We start from the raw sequence: 21,292 nt of genomic DNA, 5'->3' as shown, positions 1-21,292 counted from the left end.
TATTGGCTAGCTAAATCGATAATTTATTTGCAGAAATTTCGATAGTGGAGGATTTTGTTAATTTAGATCCATATATTGAAAATGAATAAAGATTTTTGACTAATTTAAGGGTCTCTGCTGAGTATATTAAAAATGAGTGGTCAATTGATAATTGATTTAGATTTTATTTATATATTTATTAAATATATATAGAAAAATAAAAAAGTTTTCTAAAAATAATGTATAATTTTATTTTTCTTTATATAAAATAATATAATTTATAAATTGAAGTGAAAAAAAAAATATAATAATTATATTAAATACATATATATAAATATATATATATATATTTATTTATATATATATAATTAATAAATATTTATTAAATATAAAATTATTTTTATTTTTATCTTTTTTTCATTTTAAAATTTAAATTATAAAACACAAATATTTTTATTTTATTATCAAATTTTTATATATATTTTAATTTCTATAAACTATTTTAATAATAAAAATTTATTTTATATTAATATATATTCTTTAACTTCATATTTTTTATAAAAAATTATAAAAACTTTTTTTATTTTATTAAAAACATTTTTAATATTTTATATTAATATTATAAAATTATCTTTTATTTATTAAATAGGATATAGTCAATATTTTTGTTTATTACTTTTTATATTACCTTTTTATTTTATATAGTTTTAATTTTTTCTTCCTGTATAATGATTTTATTACTAGTTTATATAATTTTATATTCTATTGATGACTAATAACGCAAATATTACATTATAAAATTCAGTTTATAAAAATTGTAGTTTTATTCTAATAATCCTATTGCTTTACCAAATCTACTGAAAATGGTTAATTTTTATAAGATCTATTATCAATCCATAAACTAACTATTTTAGATTATTTTTTTTGCATATTTTTTAATATTATTTATTATTAATATATTGTATATTTGGAAGAGTTTACCACTTCTTTTATTTATTGTAAGTACGAATTCTAAATATGACTTCTTTCTTTATCATATGTAGAAATTATTAATCCAAAATATAATTTCCATTATTTATTTAGAGGTGAGCATAAAATTTTCTTCTCATTTAATAAAGTTACTACTATTCATTAAACCTTATCTATTGTTTTTATATTTATATTATTAAAGAATTTCAATTGATTATTTTAATGAATATAATAAAAATAATGCAGTGTAAAGATTAAGTTAAAATTATATAATTTTTATATATATATATATTTAAATAAAATAATTATATAAACTAAATTAATAACTTTTTATATTTTTTATTTTTTTTTAAAAAAAAAAAAAACAAAAAGAAATAATTTTATTTTTTATTTTAAAAAAAAAATTAAAACAAATATTAACTTTTCATTAATTAAATATACATTATAATTTCTATATACTTTCTTTTGCTTTTTATTTTTATTTTTCATATTCTACTAAAAGTATTTTCATATCTTCTTATGTTTCTGTACATTTATTTTCCAATTCTTTAATAATTCTTTCCTTTTATTTAATACTGTTAGTATATTATAAAATCTATATATTAAATCCATCCTATTAACTTTTAATTAAATTATTTAATTCAATAACATTTTCTTCTTTTTTTTTGATATTTTATTTACATTCTTCTAACAAAACAATTAATTCTTTAATTTTTTCTTATTATTCTTTTAATTAATTTTTTAAGTCAAATATTTCTTTATCTTATTTTAATTTAACATCCCCGAATTCCTATTCAAACATTCCAATTAACTTTTTCTTTTCATTTAATTAATTAATTGCATTTTCAGCTTCGTCATTAGATTATTAAATTTATTATTCAAGTTCTTCAATAATTAGATTCTATTTATCAAATTTTTTTTATAATTTATTTAAATCTTCAATATAACCTAATTCTTTATTTTTTATTTTCTCAATTTAACTTTTAAGTTAATCAATTGTATCATTTTTATCATCCAACATCTGTAATTAAATAATATTAATACAAATATATAAATGTATGTATATATATATATATATATATTGATATTAATTTTTATATTATTACTTTATTTTTAGTACTTATTGTTTATATATATTCTTCTAATTCTTCTTCTATATTTTCATAATTCTTAAGTTTAATTCTTAATTTTTCGAGTTCTTAGAACTCATTAATTTCTTTTTCTTATAATTCTTTATAATTTTTTTCAAAATGTTATCTTTCATTATATATTTTTTCTTTTTCCTATAATATTTAAGTAATTTCTTTTTCAAATAAAGTTTTTTTATTTTCAAGTTCTTTTTAAGCTATTTCTTTATCATTTACAATTTCTAATACATCCTTTTTTATTTTCATAAGTGAAGATTATAATTCTAAAATCATATTATGTTATTCTTTATCTCTTCCATATTATACTTTCAATAATTACCTTTAATCTTATTCTTATTTGCATTTTTCTTAATATGCAGTATTTAGCAATTTATATTTTTCATTGTTTTAGGTTAACACTCGCTTAAATTCATCTTCTAAGGAATCTAAATCATCTCTAAATTATTTTTCTTTTTCATTTATAATTTATTTTTATTTTTTATCAATTTCTTGTTCTTTTTATTAATATTCTTGCTGTATTTCTCTTATTTATTATTCGAATTTATGTGTTATTTCATTTGTTTTTTTTTCGTGTTTATATTCCCATTCTTTACATAAATCTAATAATTCTTAAACTTTATTTTTTAGAGTTTAATTATCATTTATGATTAACTATTGTTTTTTTATTTAAAAAAAATATTGTTTTTTTTTACTTTATTCTCATCTATTAAATTTTCGTATTTTTTTCTTATTTCTTCATTTCTCAGTAAATTATTTGTTGCTTAATCTAGCGCTTTTTAGTGAAATTCACTTAGTGTTTTCTCATTTTCTCTTAGTCTTCCTTTCATTTCATTTAATTCTTCATATTGATTTTTTATTTCATTTTAAAATTTATCTATTTAATCATTTCTATAATTAAATATTATTTTTAAGTTATTTTAACAAAAAAATATTATTTTAACTTTAAGGCTAATTCTCGATGATATGAACCGTTTTCTTTTATAAGTTCAGTAATTCTTATTTATAAATTATCTACAATTTCTTCTTTTTTTTCATTTTTATTTAAAATTTTTATCCTTTCGTTTTTTAAGTCATTAAATTATTCCTCTAAAAATGTCTTTTCTTTATTTAATTGCTTTATTTTTTAATTTTAAGTCCTATTTTATTCCTATAGATTATTCATATCTTCTTACATTTATTCGACTTTTTATTACCAAAACTTTTCGGTTAAATCAACTTTTTAAGTAAGATCTTTTTAAGCTTATTCAGCTTATTAAAGCTATTATTAAAATTATAAAAAAACATTATTAGTTTATATATCTTAAAATTATTAATAATTGTTATTATTATTTTGATTAATTTATTAGTTATTTTAGAAAAGATGCTATTAGTTATTTAAATGAGACTAGTTTTAATAATTTTAATTATTATATAAATAATTTTAATTTTAATTTTAGGAATTCAAATTATTTTCTTTTATTTATTATTTTATAGATATTTTATTTGTTTTATTATTATTTATTACTATATTATTATTTTCGAAGATTTTATTTAAATTTTATCCGTCTATTTTTTCTATTTTATGAATATTTTTTAAATTTTATAATCCTTTTAAGTATATTTCTTTGTTCTCATTACACAAAGGATTACTATTTTTTCCAAATTCAAATATAATTTCTTATAAACAATTTAAATCTTATATATGTTATAGTTATTATACATCTTTTATTTTATTGTTTCTCAAATCAATATGCTTTATTTTATATTTTTATCCATTTAATTCTTCTAAGCCTTATATATTATGTATTCTATTATGCGCAAGGATTATCTTTTCTAGCTTATATAAGAATTATAGACCTTGAATTATTGTTATTTTATTACAACTTAAATTAAGGACTTATAAATTATTTAAAGAATTTAATCCTTCAATTTTTTATATATTATTTGAACTCAAATTTATAAATTGAAGTTTTTCAAATATTTAAAGTCCCTTTTTTTTTTAAAAAAATGCATACTATATTTATTATATATTTTAATTTATGTATTATTTTTATTTTTTTAATGAATTTTTTATACTTTTTTAAAAATTTTTATACATTCATGCTCTTTAAGTTTTCACTGTGCATTATTCGGAGATTTTGAATAGAAAGCTTATCTTAAAGGTCTATTATTTCAGAAATACTTTAGTCTTTTATATTATATGAAGAATATTCTTTTATTTCAATTTCGGAGTTTTCGCTCATATTTTTGCCTTAATTTCTATCGTTTTCAGGAGAATTTTGAAATTCCATATTTTTTTTAATTTATATTTAAATGTGTATAGTTTTATAATTATTTTTATTAAAAAAAAAAAATTTAAATTTATTATTTAATATTTTAATAAATATATATATATATATATATATATATGTATATAAAAGTAATAAAAATATCTATATATTTATAAAGACTTATTCCTCAATTTTTTTTCAAGAATAGACACTCAATTTTTTCCAAAAAATTACTCTGATCGGTCCTCTTTGCTGTATTATTTTATATAAAAGGATGTTAATAAGCTGTATTTAAATCCATTCTTTTATTAGGATCTTTTATTAATATTTTTTTAATAAAATCTACACCAGCAAATGACAAAGGTCCACTAAATTCAATATCCAACTTGTTAAAAAAATATATATATAAATAAAATACTATTTTTTTACATTCAAAACTTTATCATAAGTAGAATCATTGCTTTTACCTGAAAAAGGTGCATTTCCGAAAATCATTTCATATGCTAAAATTCCGACACTCCAAACATCAACAGAAAAATCATATTATTTTCCTTGAATCATTTCCGGGCTTAAATAATCAAGTGTACCACAGAAAGTTTATCTTAGCAAATCGTTTTATACAATTGTTGCATATCCAAAATCACATAATTTGAGAACTCCCTTTATTATAATGATAATATATATATATATATATATAAATATTTTTATAATTATAAATATTAATATATATTTATATATATATAATTTTATATATATTTTTATATTTATTTATTATAAAGATACATTTTGAAGTAATATATTTTCAGGTTTTATATCTCTGTGTACTATTCCTCTACTATGTAAATATTACAATGCTTCTATGATTTACATTACATATAAAGAAGCCTTTGTTTCATTATATCTTTTATATGGTTATTTTTTTAAATCACTAAATAATTCTATACCAAATGCTAGTTCTTGTATTAAATATAAAGTATCATTTTCAAAAAAATAGCCATATAAATTTACTATATTAGGATGGTTTATAATGGATTATGTTTTTATTTCATTTACTATATCTTATGTTAGTTAAAATTCATTTATTGTCGCTATTTTTATTTATTTTAAAGCTACTTGATATCCTGTTTATTTATCCCTATATATATTTTTTTTATATACAAAATATTTTTAATACACTGCTGCGTATACTTCTGAAAATTTACCGCTACCAAGTTTTTTTCCTACTTTAAAGTTATTAATTGAATATTTTAATTAATTATCTAATTATTTATTTGGTGTAATAGGATCACTTATTTTAATATTTAAAATTTTTGTTTAATCAAACAAATTAGAATCCTATATAGTTGTGCTATTACTGTTACTTTTGTTAGAATTGTCCTATGATTATATATTATTTGAAGCTTTTTAATTAATTGATATAGAATCTTTAATGTTATTATTTTTGGAAAATAAAAAATTATTATTATCTTATATAATATATTTTTTATCAATACTTTAATCATTTAAAAAACCATTATAATCTAAACTATGAAAAAATATATTATTAGTAGCTACTTATTCATTTTTAAATATTGTTTAACTATTATTAATTAATTATTTGTAGTTTTATTTCATTTTGGCAGACTGTATTATTGATTGTATTTCTAAATTATCATTAATTTTAAGACTTAAATTAATACATTATTATTATTATTATTATTATTATTATTATTATTATTATTATTATTATTATTATTATTATTATTATTTATCATTTTAATTTTCATAATTTTATTTATTTTTTGTTTTATCATCATTATTTTTATATTTAATTGTTTCTTTTTTTTTTATAATCTACTATTTTTCATCTTATATTTAGTCTTATGTAATAAAAATTTAATTTATTTATTCTTTTTATTTATTTATATATTCATAAATTATGTCTTCAATTAATATTTATTAATTTATTAAATTAATATCATTTGTATTATTGTTTTCTACATTTATTAGTTTATTCTAATTTAAATCATTTTTTTGCATAATTTTATCTTTTTTAGAATTTTAACTACCTATATCATCTAAATCTTATTATACTAAGCTTTTTAAATTTTTATTATATTTTAATATATATAGGGAGATTAAAATCTAAAAATTTTTACATTTTTTCTTATTATCGAAACAAATATTCCCTATATTCAGGTGAATTTTAAAAATCTTCATATTGTTATTTGATTTAGTTAAATAAAGTCGAAAAAGTCATTTCTATTTCTTTTATTTGTTTTAATGTTTAGATGATAAATTATGCTTCAATTTTTTATTTGCTAAAAATTTCTAATGTTTTTTCTTTTAAATCATCACAGGAAATTTCAAAAGTAAATTATGTCCTAAAAACTTTTATTTATTTATTTTATTATATCATAATTATATTATTTTATTATTTTATAATTTGTGTTATATTGTTAATTAACTTTTAAAAAAATTATAATATTATTATAATTATTTAAAGTTTTTTTAATAAATAATAAATGATAAAATTTATGATAATTATTTTTAAAAAAAACATATTATATATATTATTAAAAATATATAAAGGCATTTATATATAATATATAAAATTTAAATAGAAAATATATATATATATATATATATATATATATATATATATATATTTATATACATATATCAACATTTATTTACATGTATATATTTTTATTTATATTTAGTAAATTAAAAGTTATATTTTATTATTTTTTTATATCATTTTTTAAAAGAATTTTATTTAAAAATAATTTTAAAATTTATTATAAATTATAATTTATTATTTTAAATATTTAATTATATTTATATAAAATATATATTAATTTTATTTATTTATATATTTATAAATAAATATAATTAAGTATTCATTTTTCTTAATAAATAATTAAAAATATTTAAAAGATTAAAAGATTAAAAGAATAATAGAAAAAAAAAATATATAATATATAAATAATTTTTTTTTTATATTAAATAAAATAATATATAAAATGGATTTTGATTAAAAAGGTTTTTGCGAATCAATAATAGGATTATAATTTATCGGTAACCAATTCGTATTTGTTAAAACTTTAGATAAAGGCCAATTTGGATAAGTTTGGGTTGGCAAAGATGTCAAAATTAACGAATTAGTAGCCATAAAATAAATTAGCACAAAAAAAAAAAATGAATATAATTTAGAATTAGTAAAAAGAGAAATTGCTATAATGAAATAACTCGAAAAAAATGATAATATAGTTTAGTTTAAAGGTGAAATAAAAGAAAGCGATTACATATATATAATAATGGAATTATGTGAATAAAACTTACATTAAAAAATATGTCAATTAAGAAAACAAAAGCAAAGAAAAGTAGCTTTGGAAGAAGTAGAGGCCATATGTAATAAAAATATAAATATAATATATATATTATATTTATATAGTGTATATGAAACAAATATTAAATGCTTTTAAACCTTTATAAAAATTAGGAATTATACATAGAGATGTAAAATTAAAAAACATTTTAGTTAAAAATGATACATTGAAATTAGCTGATTTTGGATTGGCAATTTAATAAAATATTGCATAAAGTTAAGTTGGAACTCCATATACTAAAGCACCTGAAGTTTATGAAGGATCTTAAATTTATACAAGTAAAAGCGATATTTGGTCTTTAGGTATTATATTTTATTAAATGCTTTTTGATTTAAATTATCCGTTTTCGGCTAAGGATGAGAATGAACTATAGAAAAAAATTAAATAAAGAGATCCTGAATATAATTTATAAGGAATATGTATTTCTGATACAACTATAAAATTATTAAAATAAATGCTTGAAATGTATATATATATATATATATATATATATATATATATATATATATATATATATATATATTAATATCATATATAATAATAGAAATCCCTAAAAAAGAATAGATTGGAATTAATTATTCAATCATTAATATTTCGTTAGTGATTTTAGTTAATTAAGTGCAATGCTAAGCTTATCGGGAAATAGTGAAGATTAATAAAAAAAAGAAATTGAGAATACTATATTTACATTTACTTAGTAAGAAAATATAATTTAAAATAAAACTATTGAAATTAATAATATAGATGCTTAAAATACATCTAATTCTTAAATAAGTTTGAAAAAATTATATAAAAAAATTAAGTATTATTTTTAAAAGTTTCTTAATATATTTTTTTTTTATATATATAAAAATTAAAGTTTATTAATAAAATATATAAACGGATTAATAAATTTTAAGTTTTCTTTAAGAAACTTTAATAAATTCATTCTTGATTAATAAAATTGATGACTCCATTAAAGATAATCAAGAATTATAAAAGTTTTGTTCAGGCGTTTAATTTGAATTAAGTTTGTAATTAATATCTTTAGCAAAATCACTTAATAAAGATAAATAATTGAACGAAATATTTTTAGAATTTTTCAATGAATCTAAATTAAATATTATACAATATTTATCTGAACCAAGGTAAATCAAAGAAATTGAATAATAAGATAAATAGAGATGCTTGAAAACTCTAAAGAAATATTATACAAATGTATTAGGGTAATGTTAGATTATATATGAGAACGGAGAAAATTAAAAGGCTGTTTAGTTTTTAAATCATGCTTATGATATTTTATGTTGTTTTATTTTACTTAAAACTAATGAAACTAAAATTTTAAACGAAAAAATAGTAAATTCTAAATATAATTTATTTTTTAAATAATTATAGAATTAATCGATTTAATATTTATGAAATTTCTTATTATATTTTTTATTTTATTTTTTAAAATAATTGATAAATATAAATTTTTTTATATTAATTTTTTTTATTTATTTATATATATATATAAATTTAATATATACATCTTTTATTTTATTTAATCAATATTTGGTTATTTCAAATATAAAATTTCAATAAAGCCAGCGTAGCTCAGTTGGTTAGAGCGCGAGTCTCATAATCTCGAGGCCGAGGGTTCAATCCCCTCCGCCGGCATTTTTTTATTTTAATTTATAATAAAAATTTTAAAATAATTATTATATAATTTTTTTATTTTTATATATATGTATGTATAATATATGTTTATATTTAAGTTTTTTTTAATTTTAGTTTTTATATATTTTAATATTTATTAGTTTATTTTATATTTATATATATATTTCATAAAACAATTACAAAAAAAATTATATAAATAATGGAAAATATTAATGAATTACTGAGAAAAAGAAAATTTCAAAGTAACAAAATAAAATTTATAAATAGAAATAAATTCTTATTTTTTTAGAAAAATAATAAAAAATTAATTTTGTTAGCAAAATTAAAAGAAAATTTAAAGATTAATAGTAATATATTTTGTAAGAATAAAATTAAAAATTATAAAATGATGTTTTAGCTGATAAAAAAAATGAGTTTTATAATTAAGTAATTTTTTGTATATAATTAATTATTTATTTTATTTAAAAAAAAAAGCTTTTTTCAGGAAAAATTTAATAAGATAATAATGATGAATCTTAAGATATTAGAAAGCAAAAAAAATAATAAGATGTACAAAATAAACAAAAATAAATAAAAAAAAGAGAAAAATTCAACCGAAAATAATTTAAATTTTAATTGAAATAAGAAAAAATCGAAAAAGAAAAAGCTATTGAAAAAGCTAAATAATAAAAAGAAAGGGAAAGAAAAAAAGTTAGAAAAATATTCACATAAAAAACTAAAAAAGGATAACCAATTATGAAGAATTATATAAATTATTTAGTAGAAAAAATCGAAAAAAATAATTTTAAATTATGAAAAATTAAAATTAAAATTTTATATATATATATATATATATTGCATATAATTTAAAAACAATATATTCTTTTAAATATATAAGTAATTTTTTATTATTGAATATAAAAAAGTATTATTTTTCTATTTTTTAAATTAAGATTAAAAAAATAGTATTTATATATTATTTTCAAAAAATTTATTTATTAATAGTGAAAAATTATTGATGAAACTTTAAAGTTTTTAATTAATTCTTAAAATTAATATACTTATAATTATTTATATTTTATCACTAAACAGATAAAAAAAAATAATATAATATATTTTGTTAAAATATTTAATAATATTATATTGATAAATAATATGTTAAAATTAAATAAAATTATTTGATAGATTAAATAAATTTTCATTATTTAATATATTAAACTAAATATTTTTTTTTTAATAATTTAATTAATTATTATATTTTATATTTAAAAGAAAAATTAATATTTTTTATTTTATTAATAATTTAAATATTTATTAAAATTTATTCAATTTTTTTTTCTTGAAAAAATTTAAAATTTATCTTATATTTTTTCATAATTTAAATAAATAAAAATAACTTCAAAAAAATAAAAAATTTCAACAATATATTATTTATTTATAAAAAAAATATAAAGTAAAAATTCTTATTAAAATAAATAAATAAATAAACTTTAATAATTACTTTTTAAGTATTTCTACATTAAAAAAAATAAAACAAAATTAATATATTATTTATATTCGAAATAATAAAAAGTAGAAACTTAATTAAATCTAGTTATATACAAAAAAAAAACAAAAAAAAGCATATTTCCAAAAAATCTAAAATTAAAAAAAATATATATATATATATTAAAAAATGGAAGAAAATACTCAAATGTTCGCTGATATAAAAAGCGATTAAGAACGTAAAAAATCATATATATAAATACATAAGTTAAAAAAAAAGCTATGGTAATCGAAAGCATGTGTATAAACTGTGAAGAAAACGGCAAAACAACTTTATTAATGGTAACCATCCCAATGTTCAAATAAATCATATTAATGTCCTTTTGTTGCGAAACCTGCGGTTATAGGAACTCTGAAGTCCAATTTGGTGGAAAACTAAATGACTATGCTTCTAGAATAACATTAAAAGTGAAAGACATATCTGATTTTAAACGAGATTGTGTAAAAAGTGAACATTGTACTATAAGAATATCTGAATTAGATCTAGAAATACCTTCATCTGGTAAAGGATCAGTGAATACAATCGAGGGATTTTTAATGAACGCAGTTTAGGACTTAGAGAGTGATTAAGAAGAGAGGAAAGTAAAAATTCCGGAAATGTTTGAAAAAATAAAAAATTTCATAGAAAAATTAAATAAATTGATTGAAGGAAAAGCGTTTCCTTTTACCTTCATTTTCGAAGATCCTTCTGGAAATTCGTTTATTAAAAACCCATATGCACCACATAATGATCCTAATTTACATATAGAAAAAATATCTAGGACCAAAGAATAATTAGAGGCAATGGGATATTCAGCAGAAAACGCGATTATGAATATAAATTAGGAATAAATGGATACTTAAAAAGTAGAAAGAATAATATAATTAGATGCCCATAGAGTAGATTTCTCAAAACCATTGACTGAGGATGTCAAGGGAGAATCTTTAGTGTTCAAAGTACCGTGTCATTCCTGTGGATTGGAAGGCGAATAGAAAATGTGCTCTACTTCAATTCCTTATTTTAAAGAACTTATAATTATGTCTTTCTTATGTGGGTTTTGTGGAAGTAAGTCTACTGAAGTTAAACCTGGCGGCGAAATGAGTGCTTTAGGTAGAAAAATTGTACTCAAAGTGGAGACTTAAGATGATTTGAGGAGAGATATTTATAAATCGGAAACTTGCTTTGTGGAAATACCGGAATTAGAACTAGAATTGTAAGCAGGAACATTGGGAGGAGTATATACTACAGTGGAGGGATTGTTGGAAAAAATTTAGGATAATTTAGTAGAAAATAATCCTTTTGTAGGGGATAGTGTTGATCCTATGTTCAAAGTAAATATGGATAAATTTATTGAAAATATTAATAAAATTAGAAATTTAGAGTCTAAATTTGTAATTATTTTTAGAGATATTGGAGATAACTCGTTTATTCAAAATCCATATTTCCCAAATAATGACCCCAGAGTAATAAGTGAGACATTCGAAAGAACTTTTGAAGATAATGAAGAATTAGGAATTAATGATATGAAAGTAGAAAATTATGGAGAATAATTAGAAAATAACGAAGTTAATAAAAATTGATTAATATTTATATGTATTTGTATTTTAGATTAAATAATTATTAATGATAAATAAAAAATATATATATATATATATATATATTATATATATTTATATATATACATATATAATTATATAAATTATCATCTTATCTTTTGACATTAGGGCCTATAATGTATTTTAAGTTCCCAATTTATTTTCTTACTTTTTAAATTAATTTCTTTCTACATTTCATGTGCCTCTAATTTTTAATATTTTATTTATATTTTTAAATTTGAGATTTTCTATAATAAAATTTGAATGCATTAATTTAAGAGACATTAAATATTTTGAATCTTTTCTAAAGAAAGTTAAAATGTATATTTTTTTTGAATTTTATATATACTCTACTTTTAGCTTACTATGAATATTTATTTCGAATTTAAAGATGTTAAATTTTTAGTCTTCTAGTAATTTTTGACAGATTTTTTAATTCAAATTTTCAAATAATTTTTAATTTTAATTTTTTGTTTCTTTTTATTATTTTAAGGAATATGATTTATAACTAATGAATATTTTTCTATATTTTACTTATTTTTGTTTATGTCTATATTTTTTTATTTTTTTTAGAATTCTCCTCAAAAAATTCGCATAGACTTTATTTATTTATACAATTATTTTTATATTAGGCACAGTACACGGCCAGATTAATAATATTTTGTAAAATGTATATTCTAGTTTATATTTAAAGCATAATATCTTTAAGTAAAACTGCTTATTAAATAGATAGAAGACGTTATTTTAATTTTTTTTTCTATTGTCATATTATATTAATATTTTTTACTTTAATTTTTATTAATAGATATTCTTTTGAATAAATATAGAACATTTTTTAAAAAATTATATTAAATATTTATTAATAAAAGATTAATTAAAATATGTTATATAAAAACTTTTAAAAATTAAATACATTTATGTTAATAATAAAAATTATATTATAATTATATATATATATTTACTTTATGATTAGTAATAATAAAAATCTTATATATATTATTTATATATATATATATATATTATATTTATATAATATTCAATTAATTAAATATTCAATTACACTAATAAACTATTTCTAGCAATTATCCATCGCCAATTAAACTGTATGTACTTACCTATAATTAAACAAGGATCCATAATAATTCGAATATGGTAAAAACTTATTATCTTTATCATAAATAGTTGCCTTTAAAAATTCTTTAACATTAACCCACATTAAATTTTCTACACATTTATAAACTCTCTATGTATTTTAGGAATCATTAAAAAACTAAACTTTTCTATTTACCAAAATTTCCACTAAATACACAAAAGCTGCGATTTCTCCATTTGCAGCTGCATAATGTAATGAATTCCAATTATTAGTACCAGGTTATAGTATTAATTCTTTTTAAATTTCTTCTTTTTTTCCTTCCAATATATGTGCAAGAGATGGAATATGTCCTATAGCAGCTGCTTTGCAAATTAAATATTATAAATCATTAATGCTTTCATCCATATTTTAGAAAAAATACTTAAATAAACTATAAATATTTTTCGGTTCTATTACTATTTCCTTAGAATCATACGGGAAATTGAAATTTAAAAGGTTTTTCTTCCATAAACCCTCATCCTCTATATTTTCGATTTCACTATATAAGTTTCTATATGAATAATACCTAGGCATAATCTCTACTGAAAGATCCACTTTTTTCACTTATCCAAACCACTTTAAAATACATTCATATACCCCTTTTTATTCACTATCTCTTATCCAATTACCCCCAACGTACTTTATAGTCTACAAACTTTACACAGAAACTGAATCTAGTCTAATAAATTAATTATTAGGATACTAAGGAGCTATTCTAATGTAGTTTTTACCCAAAATACAGCTTGTTTCGGCTATCGAATGTTCGAAATTTATTCCGCACATAGCAAAATATTACTCGTAGTAAGTTTCGGGGTTTATGAGACTTTTTAGGGACTAAAGAAGTCCTTAGAACATAGTCTTTGCCCTTTCTAAAATTTAAGAAGAAGTCATAATTTCTGATGGGGCGTTTCCGAGGCTTAATATTTTAATTTTTTCAGGTAAAAAACCATCTTGTTTCAACAGATTAAGTAATAAAATATCCACATTGTTAAATAAAAAGCCGCCATCAACATACTATTTTTCATTTATAATTTTAGCAGCAAAGAAAGGGTAAGCGGCAGAACTTGCTCTTGCAATGTCTCTAATTTTAGTGTTCTAAAAAGCCTAATCTACTTCTGGATTTGCATGCATTCCATAAATTTCGCTTTTGCCGCATTTTTTAGGCGTCTTAATAAATACTACAGGGCACATTTTGTCATTTTGGATCTCACAGGAAGTAATTAGAACGGTTTTGAAATATCTTGTAGTGTTTTTTCACCAAAAAAGGCCGCAAGTTCTTTTTCTAACCCATCCTTATCATATAAAGAGTATTTTAAATCAGTGTTTATATCATTAGATTCTGCTTGAATACCCAAAATATATCTAAGGTAGTGTTTGGTAGAAAATATATGGTTTTTAGTGTTTCCTATAAATTTATAAAGAAGTTCTTTAGCAGTATGACCGCAAGCCAAAGCTAATGACATAATTCCGCCAATCGATGTTCCGGCAAATGTATCGAATAATTCAAAGCATTTTTTATTTGTTTTTTATTCCAATTCACTTAGGAATATTAACTAGAGAATTCCACGAATACCACCTCCATCTAAACATAAACATTTTAAATCTTAATATATATTTTCTTATAATTATATATATTAACTATTTGCTTATTATTATTATGAATTTTCTTATATTTATTATGTATTTTCTTATTTTTATACTATATTTTAGATATTTTCATATATTGTTTCATCTTTTTAAGTATTTTCTTATATTTCCTAATCTTTTTAGGTATTTTCTTATTTATATTATACATTAAAGGTATTTTATTATATTTTTTAAACTTCTTAAGATATATTTAATTAAGGTTTGTCTTTTATGTTTTATTGTATTTATTATATTTTGTAATTTTCTATTTCTTTTTTATTTGCTGTTAGTATATAGAAAGTACCCAAAAGATGAGCTTTAGCTTTTTCAGAAATATCTAATTCTTGTATTTTTTGGATAATTTCAGAAAATGGTATTTTATGGTATTATAAAATTAATAATTGAACTGGATCTTTTAATTCAAATATTTTATTTAAGCAGATTTTTTCGATATTTTTTATTTCCTCTACTAAGCCATTTTTTAAATTTATATCTTAAATTTCAATCCATGTCAGTAAATATTGCTCACATTTAAATTAAAGGGTCAATTTTTTAATAATAAATTAAATTTCATTTTTCTCTTTTTCTTCTTATTTTAAATACTAATTTTAATTCTAAAAAATCAGAAAAGGAAATTCCTTTATAAGTTAGAAAACTTTTTAAGTTTTTTAAGTCCATTATTATCCAAAATGGCTTTAAATAATAGAGCTTTTAGAAGATAATATTAATGAAAGTTATTCAAGATCATTTAATTATAAAGAAGCAATTATATCAATCAATGACTCATCAAGAAAATCATCAAATTCTTTAAAATGTCTAAATATATATAAATAAAATAAATATATAAAAATATATATATTTATATATATTTATATATATATTAAATTTATATATATATATTTTTATATTTATATATATATAAATGTTTTATATAATATATATTATTTTTACGTTTATTAGTTTTTTTCAAAATCTTAAATTTTATAAATAAAACAAGGATTTGTATAATCAACAATTAATTTTAGTATATAAATTTCAGCAATATTTTTTTCATTTGTATTTTATATTATTTCTTCCAAAATTATATTAAGACTTTATTCGTTTTCCATTATTTTTTTTATAGTTTTTTTATAATAAATTTTAAATTAAAGCAAAAGCATTTTGTGTATTTTTTCAAGAGTCGTTTTATCAAAACAATCATATTCATATATTAAATCGTTTATTTTTTCAAAAAAAGTAGAATTTTCGTTATCTAATATTACTTATATGGTTTTGTTTTCATTTATTTAGGATATATTTTTTATTAGATCATTTTTTTCTGATATTAAGTATATATAATTGGATGCTTTAGATATATTTTTTTATATATAGCTAATTAAATCTTGAATTTATTTTATTTTTTAAGTTTCTAAATCTACTTATGTATTTTAATTTTTATATTGAATATTTATTTTCATATTTTATAATTTAATTTTTTTTAATATTTTTTTTTTAATATTTTTTTTTTAATATAATTTTTTTTTTATTAAAGCTTATTTATATATATATTTTTTTTCCTTTGTTTTGAATTATAGACTTATTTTTTTAAAAAAAGTAGTATTAAATTTTTATTTTATAATTTTATAAGGAAGTATTTGTCTATATTATGAGTAAAAATACATATTATGAAAATTTCTTTAAATTATATACATTTTAAAAATTCTTTAAATATACTATAATATCAAATACTATTTTAGAATAACATTCATATATTTATTAAAAAAATAAATAAATAATATTCTTAATTTTCGAATATATGATGTGGATAATAAAAAAATATATATTTTTAATTTTTTTTTAAAAGAATAATAATAATAATATCATATATGAAATTTTTATAAGAAAATAATTATTATAAAATATTATTAATATTTTTTTTTAGGCGAAAAATAAACAAATAACTATTAGCTTAACTATTAAAATATTTTATAAAATAATATAATTATTTATAAACTAAAAATTTAAATATATATATATATATATATATATTAATATTATATATTTTTCAATTAATTGATTTTCTTAAAGAAGTGCAAACTGATAAAATAGAACAAGTTTTTTATTTATTGCAATATCCAGGTAACTAAATTGTCTCAAATTTACTATTTCTTTTATTAATATATTCTTATAAATCGTTAGGAACCTAATCAATACTAATCATAACCCTATCTGTAGGATTTTAAGCTACAGTTTCATAATAAAAGTTATCTTAAAGTCCTTTTTGGTTCCATTTATAAACAGTTTATCCTTAATATTCAGTTTATCCCAAGAACTAAGCCCCATTAAGCCAATCAGGTTTTAGTATTCCACACCCATGTTCATTCGAACAACAATAGCAGCAATCATTTTTTTAAGGATAATGTAAAAATCTATCCCCATTAACAACTATATGTTCACATTATGTATTTTAAAATGCATATAATCCATTAAAGCCACAATATCTGTCAAAACGACCATTATCTCTAGAAATTTTGTAAGTTTTCGTATCATAATCATATAAGATAGTTCCTTTAGTTTATTATTTAATAAATCCATATGTAAATGTTTCAGTAAAGTTTTATTAGAATTTGTTCGGCCATTTAGGATCAGAGGGAATTTCACAGTATAAACAAGTGAGAGTTAGTTATAATATTAAAGCGAATTTTATCATGTTTTTTTTTTGTTTTTTTAATATATATAAAATAATTCTGTTTTATTTATTTATATATTATAAATCTGTATTTATATAAATTTTAATAAATAATTTTTGTGAAGAATAAATGTTTGTTTTTTAATTGTTATTAATGTATAATTTTTTTATTTTTTTTCTTTCTTTCTTTTTTTCTTTCTTTCTTTCTTTCTTTCTTTCTTTTTTTTTCTTTTTTTTTTCTTTTTTTTTAAGTGATTCTAAAAATAAGATATTTTTGTTTTTTTTATATATATAAATATATATTATTTATACATATATTTATTCTTTTTGTATAAAACTATTTTCATTTTATTTTATTTTTAATAAATATTTTTAAATATAATAATTCTAAATTTGTTAATTTTTTTTTTATCTTTTATTTATTATTTTTTCCCAAAAAAAATGCTATAATATTTAAATATTATTTTATAAAATTATTAATTATTAGATAAATTTATTTAAAAATGTAATTAATAAGCATATAAAATATTAGCAAATTTTTGTTAAAAAATTTAAATTAATTGATTATATTACAAATAATTTTGAATTTTACAATACAAAATTTTTAACTATTTAAAAAAATGTAACTTTTTGAAAATATAATTTTAATTAATTTATTATATTTATATATTATATTTTTGTTTAATTTCCTATATTTTATTTTTTTAATATAATCTACATATTATAAATTAAAATGATTTAAAATTTATTTATATATATATATATTTTTATAAAATAAAATGATTTTAATTAATATTTAATTTTAGATATAATAGAAAATATAAAATATATATTTAAAATAATTTATTAAGAATTATTTTTTCTTTATTTTGAATTAATAATATATATATTTATAACTTTAAAAATTAGCTTGAATTAAATAATATTAAAATGATTAATTAATTAAAATAATTATTAATATTAATCAATATATTACTTTAAAAAAAATATATAAACTTATTTTCAATATTTTCATAATTGCTAATTGGTAAATTAAACATAATGAATTTACATAAAAAATACAATATTACATTTAACTTATTTTAAAACATTCTCCAAACAAAACAAAATATAATTTATAATTAAGTAAATATATAATAAATTTATATATTATTTTAGCTCTAAAATTTCTGATTAAAATTATCTTAAATTTATTCAATAATTAGCGATGATTTAAGTAAAATTGCCTATAAAAAACAGTTAATTTATTATAAGAACTACTCTATAAAATAAATAATTATATTTATATTAAAAAACAATGTATAAATAAATTAAATTGCAACAGTCAAAATTTTATAAATCTTTTTTTTTTATAAATTGATGAAATTAATAACTAAACAATTAATCATTAAAATAATAATTAATTGAAAAATAAATTTTTAAATGTAAATTAAGAAGGTGTATATAATTAATTAGATTTAATAATAAAAAAATATAAAAATAATTATATTAAAAAAAAAAATAAGTTTAAGACATTGCATATTATAATTAAATTGAAATTATATAAAATTTATTAAACATAATTTCAAGATAAAATAAGAATTTTAAAATCTTTTGTATTGGCTTAAAATAGATAAAACTAATATAATTTAAATTAATTAATTAAACAATAAAAAACTATAATAATTAAATTTAATAATATTAATTGAAAAAAAATGTAAATATTTAAGAAAATAAACAATATGAATAAAAAATATGAAAAAAAAAATTATGTGAAATATTTAATTATTTTATATTTATATCTTCATAATTAAAAAAATTATATATTAATAAAAATAATATTTATGTAAATATAAATTAATTTAAAATAGTTATTAATATATAAAAAAATAAAAATAAATATTGCTTTATTTTATTAAATTTTAAATAAAAATTAAAAAGAAATTATATATTATATATAATAAAATTAATATAGAAATTTTCTTTTAAAATATATAAAAAAATAGTATAAATAAATATAAAAAAATTTTAAAAATTAAAATAAATATATATATATATATAAATATATAATTATTATATATATATATATATATATATTTTAATATCATATATTCATATTATATATTATATTTTATTTATTATAAAATTAAAGTAAAAAATTTTTTTGTTATTATTATTATATATTTAATATAAATCATAAAATTTTATAATTAAAGTCGGCAAAAACAGCTTAGTGATCACTACAATAATGTACTTTACAAAATTAATTTTCTATTAAACTTTAACATGAGCATTTTTAATCCTAAGTTTTAATATCTATAACACTTAGTTGTTTTCCTCTAAAAAGTATTCTATCAATTCTATATGAGCAAAAGCTATTTTAATATATATTTTTTTCACTAGAACAGTCTAAAAATCCATCTTTTTCTTATAAGTTATTTTCTAATTAAGTTATTTTTTAATTCCAATATTCATTAAAATCAGCTGCAATAATTTAATTTTCAGAATTAAATTGTTAATCTAAAATATTTCTTAGTTCTATTAATTAAATTATTTAATCTTATTATTTATAACTTAAATGACTCACGATTATTTAAACTAAATTTTTCTATTCAATTTAAACTTTAAAAATACATGCAGTCCTCTAATTCCCATCATTTCCAGGAAAAGGGAGCAATTTTTAATCGAAATTTAAAATCGGGTATTTACTTAAAAAACCTAATCCTTCCATTTTAAAAGGAATATAATCTTAAATTCTATAAATCATGGAAGGAATAAATACAGAATTATAATATTCATGATTATTTTATATTTTATTTATCTCGCTAATAATTTTTTCGAGTTAATTGTTCTTTTTAAAAAAGAAATTTTCACGTATTTCCTAAAAAGCAACAAAATCTGGATTTTATTCAATTATGTATTTTGCTATATTTTTAGCACGGAAATTATAGAAAAATTTGTGGTCATCTTAATTTGCAATATTAAATGTCATTATTCTAAATTAGATATTTTTTTAATGTTCCTGATGTGTTTTTGGTTAAGCGTTTATTTATTAAATCTTATATTTTTATATTTAAAAATAATTATTATTTAGAATATTTCCCATTTTATTTATTTTTGTTTTTTAATATTATTAAAATTTTTTAAATATTCTTTTTATATATTTTTTGTTTTTTAAAAATAAAAAAGAACATAGAAACATTCTTTTTTTGGATGAATATTAATAAATAATAGTTTTTATCAATAAAAGAGTTAGAAAAGATATTTAACGTTTGATAATAGGATAATTAAATTTTATTTATATGTTTAATTATAGAATATTAATTATACAATCGAAATGGGAGAAATATTATTTGATTTTTTTATTATTTTAAAATCATAAAAAAATCTAGTTTTTATAACAAATAAATAATAATGAAAAAATGCATTTTTTT

The 21,292-nt window shown here is 16.7% G+C and overlaps 5 protein-coding genes and 1 non-coding gene across 6 annotated transcripts, besides 41 other annotated features; 2 read left to right on the top strand and 4 right to left on the bottom strand. All coding sequences in view use genetic code 6, as the record gives it.

Annotated features, from left to right (window-relative positions):
* Positions 1-291: 291 nt before the first annotated feature.
* Positions 292-370: a microsatellite.
* Positions 304-346: a microsatellite.
* A 76-nt stretch (positions 371-446) lies between the features above and the next one.
* Positions 447-486: a microsatellite.
* Positions 487-547: 61 nt separating this feature from the next.
* Positions 548-591: a microsatellite.
* A 781-nt stretch (positions 592-1,372) lies between these two features.
* IMG5_170450 (leucine rich repeat protein) lies at positions 1,373-4,366 on the bottom strand (the record flags this gene model as incomplete). Its single annotated transcript, XM_004029880.1, has 5 exons — positions 1,373-1,969; positions 2,055-2,747; positions 2,789-2,984; positions 3,038-4,065; positions 4,172-4,366. 5 exons carry the CDS (start codon positions 4,364-4,366, stop codon positions 1,373-1,375), a joined length of 2,709 nt encoding a protein of 902 aa, XP_004029928.1.
* Positions 2,527-2,575: a microsatellite.
* Positions 2,554-2,609: a microsatellite.
* Positions 4,093-4,131: a microsatellite.
* Positions 4,122-4,171: a microsatellite.
* Positions 4,123-4,171: a microsatellite.
* A 92-nt stretch (positions 4,367-4,458) lies between the features above and the next one.
* Positions 4,459-4,491: a microsatellite.
* A 41-nt stretch (positions 4,492-4,532) lies between these two features.
* IMG5_170440 (protein kinase domain protein) lies at positions 4,533-5,215 on the bottom strand (the record flags this gene model as incomplete). Its single annotated transcript, XM_004029879.1, has 3 exons — positions 4,533-4,730; positions 4,775-5,005; positions 5,129-5,215. The coding sequence occupies 3 exons, from the start codon at positions 5,213-5,215 to the stop codon at positions 4,533-4,535; spliced, it is 516 nt and encodes a 171-aa protein (XP_004029927.1).
* Positions 5,022-5,101: a microsatellite.
* Positions 5,027-5,121: a microsatellite.
* Positions 5,216-6,024: 809 nt separating the features above from the next.
* Positions 6,025-6,093: a microsatellite.
* Positions 6,094-6,722: 629 nt separating this feature from the next.
* Positions 6,723-6,771: a microsatellite.
* Positions 6,772-6,951: 180 nt separating this feature from the next.
* Positions 6,952-7,007: a microsatellite.
* Positions 6,955-7,043: a microsatellite.
* Positions 6,955-7,046: a microsatellite.
* A 1,136-nt stretch (positions 7,047-8,182) lies between these two features.
* Positions 8,183-8,253: a microsatellite.
* A 1,027-nt stretch (positions 8,254-9,280) lies between these two features.
* On the top strand, positions 9,281-9,354 carry IMG5_170430. The gene has a single exon. It is a non-coding gene; the product is annotated as a tRNA-Met (tRNA).
* Positions 9,355-9,440: 86 nt separating this feature from the next.
* Positions 9,441-9,483: a microsatellite.
* A 150-nt stretch (positions 9,484-9,633) lies between these two features.
* Positions 9,634-9,689: a microsatellite.
* Positions 9,690-10,706: 1,017 nt separating this feature from the next.
* Positions 10,707-10,746: a microsatellite.
* A 262-nt stretch (positions 10,747-11,008) lies between these two features.
* On the top strand, positions 11,009-12,438 carry IMG5_170420 (zinc finger protein 259, putative; the record flags this gene model as incomplete). The annotated part of the gene is made up of 2 exons (XM_004029878.1): positions 11,009-11,057; positions 11,087-12,438. 2 exons carry the CDS (start codon positions 11,009-11,011, stop codon positions 12,436-12,438), a joined length of 1,401 nt encoding a protein of 466 aa, XP_004029926.1.
* A 57-nt stretch (positions 12,439-12,495) lies between these two features.
* Positions 12,496-12,555: a microsatellite.
* Positions 12,556-12,975: 420 nt separating this feature from the next.
* Positions 12,976-13,025: a microsatellite.
* Positions 13,026-13,441: 416 nt separating this feature from the next.
* Positions 13,442-13,489: a microsatellite.
* Positions 13,490-13,505: 16 nt separating this feature from the next.
* Positions 13,506-15,176, bottom strand: IMG5_170410 (patatin-like phospholipase family protein, putative; the record flags this gene model as incomplete). Its single annotated transcript, XM_004029877.1, has 2 exons — positions 13,742-15,176; positions 13,506-13,568 (listed from the first exon to the last, which is right to left on the bottom strand). The coding sequence occupies exons 1-2, from the start codon at positions 14,774-14,776 to the stop codon at positions 13,506-13,508; spliced, it is 1,098 nt and encodes a 365-aa protein (XP_004029925.1). The 5' UTR covers positions 14,777-15,176.
* Positions 15,177-15,224: 48 nt separating this feature from the next.
* Positions 15,225-15,283: a microsatellite.
* Positions 15,284-15,289: 6 nt separating this feature from the next.
* Positions 15,290-15,367: a microsatellite.
* Positions 15,368-16,031: 664 nt separating this feature from the next.
* Positions 16,032-16,153: a microsatellite.
* Positions 16,061-16,156: a microsatellite.
* Positions 16,061-16,161: a microsatellite.
* A 475-nt stretch (positions 16,162-16,636) lies between these two features.
* Positions 16,637-16,715: a microsatellite.
* Positions 16,683-16,734: a microsatellite.
* A 481-nt stretch (positions 16,735-17,215) lies between these two features.
* Positions 17,216-17,252: a microsatellite.
* Positions 17,253-17,255: 3 nt separating this feature from the next.
* IMG5_170400 (hypothetical protein) lies at positions 17,256-17,900 on the bottom strand (the record flags this gene model as incomplete). Its single annotated transcript, XM_004029876.1, has 1 exon — positions 17,256-17,900. The coding sequence occupies one exon, from the start codon at positions 17,898-17,900 to the stop codon at positions 17,256-17,258; it is 645 nt and encodes a 214-aa protein (XP_004029924.1).
* A 141-nt stretch (positions 17,901-18,041) lies between these two features.
* Positions 18,042-18,128: a microsatellite.
* Positions 18,051-18,126: a microsatellite.
* A 449-nt stretch (positions 18,129-18,577) lies between the features above and the next one.
* Positions 18,578-18,665: a microsatellite.
* A 138-nt stretch (positions 18,666-18,803) lies between these two features.
* Positions 18,804-18,838: a microsatellite.
* Positions 18,839-19,667: 829 nt separating this feature from the next.
* Positions 19,668-19,700: a microsatellite.
* A 202-nt stretch (positions 19,701-19,902) lies between these two features.
* Positions 19,903-19,988: a microsatellite.
* Positions 19,903-20,001: a microsatellite.
* A 280-nt stretch (positions 20,002-20,281) lies between these two features.
* Positions 20,282-20,316: a microsatellite.
* Positions 20,290-20,322: a microsatellite.
* Between the last annotated feature and the right edge of the window lie 970 nt (positions 20,323-21,292).

The sequence above is a fragment of the Ichthyophthirius multifiliis genome (genome assembly GCF_000220395.1).
Source record: "Ichthyophthirius multifiliis unplaced genomic scaffold scaff_1120509251257, whole genome shotgun sequence".
Taxonomy (NCBI): Eukaryota; Ciliophora; class Oligohymenophorea; order Hymenostomatida; genus Ichthyophthirius; species Ichthyophthirius multifiliis.
This window is presented reverse-complemented; position numbering and strand designations above follow the sequence as displayed.